Source organism: Hipposideros armiger, unplaced genomic scaffold, assembly GCF_001890085.2.
Source record: "Hipposideros armiger isolate ML-2016 unplaced genomic scaffold, ASM189008v1 scaffold_22, whole genome shotgun sequence".
In the NCBI taxonomy this organism is placed as follows: domain Eukaryota; kingdom Metazoa; phylum Chordata; class Mammalia; order Chiroptera; family Hipposideridae; genus Hipposideros; species Hipposideros armiger.
In genome coordinates this window covers 6,633,163-6,641,018 of record NW_017731372.1, presented here as the reverse complement: position 1 = coordinate 6,641,018, position 7,856 = coordinate 6,633,163, and the positions used below count along the sequence as shown (strand labels likewise).

The 7,856-nt window shown below is 36.6% G+C and overlaps 1 protein-coding gene across 1 annotated transcript in view; it reads right to left on the bottom strand.

Annotated features, from left to right (window-relative positions):
* The window catches only part of INTS7 (integrator complex subunit 7), a 59,590-nt gene that overhangs the window by 28,052 nt on the left and 23,682 nt on the right, over nucleotides 1-7,856 (bottom strand). Inside the window, exons 8-10 of the mRNA XM_019635457.1 lie at nucleotides 5,173-5,290; nucleotides 2,722-2,856; nucleotides 975-1,078 (exon numbers count right to left, since the gene is read on the bottom strand). Of these exons, the coding sequence (XP_019491002.1) occupies nucleotides 975-1,078; nucleotides 2,722-2,856; nucleotides 5,173-5,290 (357 nt within the window). The remainder of the gene's footprint in view (nucleotides 1-974; nucleotides 1,079-2,721; nucleotides 2,857-5,172; nucleotides 5,291-7,856) is intronic.

Genomic DNA, 7,856 nt, shown 5'->3' with positions numbered 1-7,856 from the left:
TTTATTTTAAATACATGTATTGTGGTTCCAAAGGGATTCTGGGGTTCAATCACTTGCCGAACACATGTTGCCTACTTCCTTCACCACCTCTTCATTAGCAGCTTTTATTTAATGGTGCTAATATCTTTACCATTTGTCACTATGACGTCAGACCTTTTCTGAACATATATCCCCCAAGCCATACCTTAGACAAGCTATAGTTCTTACATTCTGCAATGTCTAATAGCCTTTTAATTCTATTAACCCTGTTTTTCAAAATTATTAATTTCGTGCCATCACAAATTATATTTGATATTTAATTCCAATAAGAACAGTCTCATTTCACATTTTAAAAATCTTAAATACCTCTACGATAATTTCCATAATTAAGTGAAAGTGAAAATTTGTATAATTCTTTACTTGGCTTAAAAAACTAGGGCTCCTATACTTGGGAAATTAATACACACCTATACTTTGGCTGCAGTTATTTCATCAGTTTTTTGTGATCTTATTAGCGTTATGTCAAACTTTCAAGAGTACAGGAGCTCTGCCTATTTAACTTTGTTTTATATTGCCTAGGACCATTATATGTACCTAGTAAAACTTAATAAGTACTGTCAACAGATGGCAAAATAGGTCAAACCTCAGATTTTTATTTTGTCTATCTTCTGAAACACCAATGGTCAAAATGCCAGTTTTCAAAGTGAAGACCAAGGGCAAATGTTTGTTTAAGCCAACAATTAATAAACTATTGTCCTTGGGCCAAAATCAGTCTGATTTTTGTAAATAAAGTTTTATTGGAACACAATCACCACCGCCCCTTTTTTACATGTTGTCCATAGCTCTTTTGTCCTCCAAAGGTAGAACTGAGTAGTTAGGACAAAGAGTGTATAACCAGCAAAATTTAAAGTATGTACTATATGACCCTTTACAGAGAGACTCTCAATTCCTAGTTTAGGCAATGAAAATAGACATTATATTAAAATAAGTGATGTTTTCACCTTTAAAGTGGCTTGAGCACCTGGACTATCATCCTGACTACAAAGTACCAGAAGGGATTCCAGGCCAAAAACAGCATCTTGTTCCAGTGCCAAAAGGTCTAGAGAAAAGACATTAAGTTTTACAGTGGTCAGGTAGAGATCAAATGCGCGCGCGCGCGCGCACACACACACACACACACACACACACACACACACACAGAAGAAAACATTAAGGAGTCTAAGATACAGGAAACACTTCAATGAGTAAAGCTAACCTTCCTGAAAAAGTACTTCTGGCATTAATTACTTTTCGAATATAAAGGCTATCTTTAGACATCTGTATTTCCATCACTTTATTGAAGGTTATAAAAATATACACATTAAATCAAGAGTTAAAGCCACAAAGGTTTAAATAAAGCCTAACTGAAATACTGTCACCAGCTTAGCTGAGGAAAATACAGGATCAGCAAACCATGTAGCATGTGCTAATTTTTCTAATCAAACATAAATTATGCAGGTCCATTTTCACCTAGGATGTTACCATTTTCAGCTTCTAATGAAAGCCGAATCACTTTTAGGAAGTAATCAGGACCCCACATAATCATATTAATCTTTTAACTCGAACCATAAGGAACGAATCCCTTAGATGTCTCACGTAATAGCAGTATTTCAGCATCTTTTCACTACCTTAGGACTAAAATCTCTCAAGAGGTTCTAGAAAGTTCTGAATATATTAGTTAACCATATTTAGGTTAATATATGTCAGCTTTGAGAACATATAGCCGTTTTCTATGCTAAATGATAGAAAATACTCATTACTATGCCAAAAATAAAACAGGTTTAATTAGATCCTTTTGTAATTTGTAAGTGTGATGATTGGGTGTTCATGCTTTTGCATGATGTGCCTCCCTCAAACCTTGTTATGACATCAGCATATTACCCGTCTGACATGGAAAAAAAAAAGAACGAACACACAACTTAAATAAATTCCTCCTGAGTTAGAATAGGGGCTTGGCAAACAGTGTAAAGGCTAGTGAAGGTCAGGTGCTAGAAAAAACAGGTGCCAGGAACAAGCAGTGCTGAAGGCCAGTGGGGATAAAAGGGAACGCTGAGCCTATGATCCTTAATAAAGATCAAAACAGGCACTGAAACAGACGGAACATCCAAAATACATTTCCTGTTTTTGAACACCAGCCTGAACTTCTCCAAGCCTTTAGGTCAAAAGATATTAGGAATACAATAAAACAGTATATGCATTATTTTTTATGAACAGCCTTCTTAATTATGCAGATCAGTTTAATGCTCTAGATACCCAGAGATAAATTTTATGAAAATTTAGTCACATGGCTCTGTTAATTCACTTGCCCTTGGTGAAACTATTTGTTATTTAAGCCCCTTGATAATTTAAGATATTTCTTCCTAAATTTTCTAGGTTTTTGTACAGGTGAACAAAATTGCCTTATCCCAAGGGGAGAGTCACAAGGAGTCTCTTACCATAGCACCATGCATGTAAAGGTAAACAGTGGGAGGAAATGGGCAATGCTCCAGAAAACCTTTCAATTCCACAATCCCAATCTCAATTTTTTTCAAAGGATTAGGTACTCGTGAGAAAATCTGCTCTAAGAACACTTCAGAAGGAGGCAACTAGGAGATTAAAGCACACTGGCTAAAAATAAGGGATTAAAAAACCAAGCTCACACAGAAATCTGCCCAAGCTCCAACCCAAAAGTTTATACGCAGTACCAATCCTGATGAAACTTACCTTTTTCTTGACAAGAGACGGTTATATTGGTTAGGACTCTGACTCCATGAGCTGCAATGCCCCGGTTATTATGGTAACAACACTCTTGGGCTAATCTGACTAAATCAGAGGATCTGGGAGAGGAGTCCACATTTCCTAACCAAACAGAAAAAAGTAGTACAGGTTGTAATCCATTTATATATGAGGTCTGACAATTAAGTTCACACACCTGTTACAATGATGTTGCTAACCTTTTTTGATATCAGAGGGATTATTCATTATGAATTTGTGCCAACTGGACAAACACAATTAACCAAGTTTACGATTTAGAAGTGCTGAAAAGGCTGCATGAGAAAGTTAGATGACCTGAACTTTTCACCAACAATTCATGGCTTTTGCATCACAACAATGCACCAGCTCACACGACTCTGTCTGTGAGGGAGTTTCTAGCCAGTAAACAAATAACTGTATAGGAACACCCTCCTTACTCACCTGATCTGGCCTCCAGTGACTTCTTTCTTTACCCGAAAATAAAGGAAATATTGAAAGGGAGACATTTTGATGACATTCAGGACATCAAGTGTAATACGACAGCTCTGATGGCCATCCCAGAAAAAGAGTTCCAAAATTGCTTTGAAGGGTGGACTAGGTGCTGGTATCGGTGCATAGCTTCCCAAGGGGGGTACTTCAAAGGTGACCATAGTGATATTTAGCAATAAGGTATGTAGTACTTTTTCTAGAATGAGTTCATGAACTTTATTGTCCAACCTTGTAGTTCAAAAACATCTCAACTTATAAGTTCATTTTCGCGAGAAAAACCTCCATTAATAAACTTTAACAAAATTTTTTACCTCTACCTCATCCATCATCAATATACATTACCATTTCTCTTTCTCTTATCAAGGTACTTAGAATAGGTATGTGCTAATAGTTTTGTAATGATTAGGATCTAAAATCAATATAAGATATTCTCACAAAAATATTACCAAAAACTGACTAAGCAACAGTGCAAAAGCCAAAACAACTACACACTATATCTTGGGAGTTCAAATGGAGGTCATTAAAGGCTTCTTGTCAGATAAAACCTTATCTTCAAAAAAGGAATAAAAAGAAACAAAAATTTAAGGTTTGCTTTTCCTACCTCAATTGCTGGCATATAGTTATACCTCAAAAGGTATACATTAAAATTCATGATTTTAGAGCTGGAAAGAATTTGGACATCATCTGATTCAATACCCTACTTTTACAGAAGAAATTAAAGCCCCGCTTAGGCCAAACTCGCTGATTTGAAGAATCAGAGCAAATAAAATGGCCATGGTTTTAAGTCACTAAGTTTTGAGGGTGATTTATTATGTAGCATTGGGCAAGTGCTACAGAGCACCTCACAGGATTACTAGAAAGGCTGAAAAACTAAGCCCAGAGGAAAGGTGAGGCTAGGAACCAAGATCACAGCCCAAACCATGCATGGAATTAGCCCTGTGAAGACATTTCTGCCAATGTTACTGGCATCTTGATGTCACAACTTACACTGCTGCCAAAGGTACAAGACATAGCAAACAACTGCGCTAGAGGGTGCCCTGGAAACTGGATGCTGCTATGGTCATTGCTATATCAACAGAATACATTCTCCCACATCACTACTTCTTGTCACTGGCTCCCAATGCAGCCTTTGGTATGAAAATGATTAGGTAAGTCCAGGCCACATGTGTGCACCTCAGGTGGACGGGAGGCTTGGCAATAGAATATCAGGTCTTTCCAGCTTCCTATCAAGACTTCTATGTCAGGGAATTCCCTTTACCCAGTAAAGTAAGTTCATATGCTGTAAAACCATAAAAAGGACCAATGTGTATTATAGTTCTTTAATTAATTCAATTCAAATTAACTGACTACAAAAGGAAGTATAATAATAGAGAGGCCACAAAAGTTGCATTAAAACAAAACAAAAAACTTCAGTCTTAAGTCTGTTAGGTAAGCAAGCTCTCACTGGGCGTTAATAGACATTTTGGAGTTAAATCATCTTAGGAACCAGGAAAGCATTACTGAACGGGGGTAGTTTTATTTTAATCATTTTCCAGAGTGATCACATACACCTCAAAGATAGCATCTGACATTTGCTTTTAAAATTCACCATCACTTGGCGTTTGAATTGTACTTAAATTCAAAGGGCACTTTGAGTCACAGACATATGAAAGCAAACCAGCTATTTTAAGCATCCTCAAAAATATTGTTTCACTCACCTATAACTCAAAAAAGGGCAAATCTAGAAAACAATATCCTTGAGTTAGATCAAGGATGCAAGATTTTATTACCATAGGTTAAGAAATAATTTTCACATAAATCACTAGCATATAACAGAGTATGAGATTGAAACCATTCCAGATTCTAAAGCTTTATAGAGGAAACAACTGGAAACATCACACGAATAAAGGGACTAGCAGCACCTCATCCATATATCATCTCCTTTCTCCTTACCTGAAGCTATGCTGAAGTAATGTTTGACAGCAATGGTCCCTGAGAGGGTGGAAAGTACAGACAACATGCCCAGTTTTAAGCTGTCATAGGGAGTCTGGAGGGCACATTCACAGAGTGCCTGAAATGCAAAAGAGAAGGAACATAAAAGTTAAAACATCAATAGACTTTAAAACTATCTACTCATTTAAAATTGTCTAGCTTTTAGAAAAATTATATATTAATATCTTTTGTCCGCGATAAAAAACACATTTTTTATCTGCCACAGCCAGGAGGAACGTAAGGAGACATGTTGCTAAATTTAATGCAGTATCCTAGATAGGATCCTGGAACAGAAAAAGGCACTAGGGAAAAACTGAAGAAATGTGAAGAAAGTATGAACCTCAGTTAGTAACAATAATGTATCGAAACTGGTTCATTAGTTGTAACAAATGTACCATACTAATGCAAAATATTAATAATGGGAACTGGGTGTGGGGTGCATAGGAATCTTATCTTCTCCATTTTTCTGTAAATCTACACCTGTTCTAAAAAATAAAGACGACTTTGAGGTAGTTATCATGAATGACTTCTGATTAAGACCACTATGAATTACGTACTATTTAGTCCTCATAAGCAGAACTTTTACTGTATTTCTGCTTACCTAAGAGAGATAAATAGTAATTCACATATGTATATTTTTAAAAAATATTACAGAGTGTGTCATTCTATCTAGTTTATAAATAAGTGAGGCTCTAACCTCCTCCTATTTCAGGTCATTTCCTCTACTCCTAAGAAAGTCTGAATTATTACCAAAAACAAGATGCTCGTTTTTCTTTTGATGCAGTGAGCGCATGGTACAGTAATTCTTATTTTAGTCTCATCCTGTATATTTACTTTGAGAAGAATGCGTGTAATACAAATGGTCAAGTAACTGCCATGTTAAATTAAACTAATTTCCAATCTCCCACAAAAATTCAGAAAATGAGCAAAACTTAAAAGACTAGGGAGAAAATGAAAAAATAAAATTTCAGAAAGGTTAAACAATAAATGTAATATGACCCAAATAAAAACAGTGACTAAATCTGGAGAGAGGAGGGTAATGTTTCTAAAGGTCATATAGAAAAATAAAAATCAGAAAATATCCAGAAAAATTGTGACAAAGTAAAATGAGGGACAAAAACAAACCCTGCTAAATATTAAAATATATAATGAACCCATAAAAATTTTGAAAGTAAAATGTTTTTTCCAACTCACAAACGCAGAAATCAATGGGAAAGAACTGGTCCCATAGATAGATTCAAATACACACTAGAATTTAATATATAATAATGACATTTCAAATCAAAGGGACTATTTAATAAACAATTGAAGGAGAATTGCCCAATCACCTCCATAAAGAAAACTAGATCCTCGTTTCTTTTTTGTGGGGGCCCCCCCCAAGAAAAAGAAAAGCAAAACAAAACTGTAAAAAGTACAAAGAATTAAATGAGAAAATAAAAAGTAAAAAGATAATTAATAAAACTGGAAAATACATCATGTAAGATCAATAAAGGCCCAATGACCTTAATATATAAAAAATTCTTAGTAATAAATAGGCAAATGATATAAGATGTTAAACCTCACTCATAATTTGAAAACTTTAAATTAAGAGTTGCTTTTCACCCGTCAGTTTGGCCAACATTAAAGTTTAATAACACACAGCACTGAAAACTGTGGGGAAACAAGGCAGGCACTCTCACACACTGTTGATAGAGTGTAAGATGGTGTAAATCTCATTGTGGATAACTGGCATTCAATCTCAAAATTTCAAATATATGTATCATTAGACCCCCAAAATTTCTCTTTCAGAAATTTATGTTCACAAACGTTTTTTAAAAAAACAAAAACAAAAAACTAATCAATGTCACAATGTAAACAATAACAGTAAAAGTGTTGGAAACTAAGGTCGCATCACTGGGGGACTGGGAATTTAAAGGGCATACCACACAGCTGGTAAAAGGCAAAGAACTACCCACATATATGAGGAGTTCCCCCAAGATGTAGTGTTAAGTGATAAAAGGTTTAGAACATGCACATAGTATATTTCCCTTTGTACAGAAGAAAGATGGGACATACACATGCTTGCATATGGATGAAAAATTCAAGGACACATAGAAACTAGTAACAGTGATCACTCCTGCAGAGAAGACCTGAGGGGAGAGAAGGGACAGGCTTACATTTCACCTATCGTATACCTTTGAACTCTGTGAATTTTTCATCATGTGCATGTATACTTTTTCAAGTGAAAGAAAAACATAGTTAATAACAAAAGCAGAAGCAGCGGGCCAGCTGAGTGGCGCGTTGGTTAAGAACTGGATTGGGACTCCAGAGGGCCCCGGTTTGGATCCCACATATGAGGGCCAGTGACACTGCCCTCCACAGCTAAGATGCTAAACAACAGCTCAACCTGGAGCTGGGCTGCCACGAGTCGCCGGCGACAGCGTAGGCTGCAGCCCCTGCTGCAGTGGGTTGCCATGGTCTACCATATGTAGCCAGCAGCCAGCGTGAGCAGCCAGCAGCTGCAGTGAGCGGCCCGTCCAGAAGCCGGCGACTGATGTGCCTTGCCTGGGAAGAGCACAGTGATGGTGCCAACTTAGGCCAGTGAAGCAACGTCCTCCACAACTAGACTGAAGAACAAAACGACAGCAACTTGTCTGTTCCCCTTT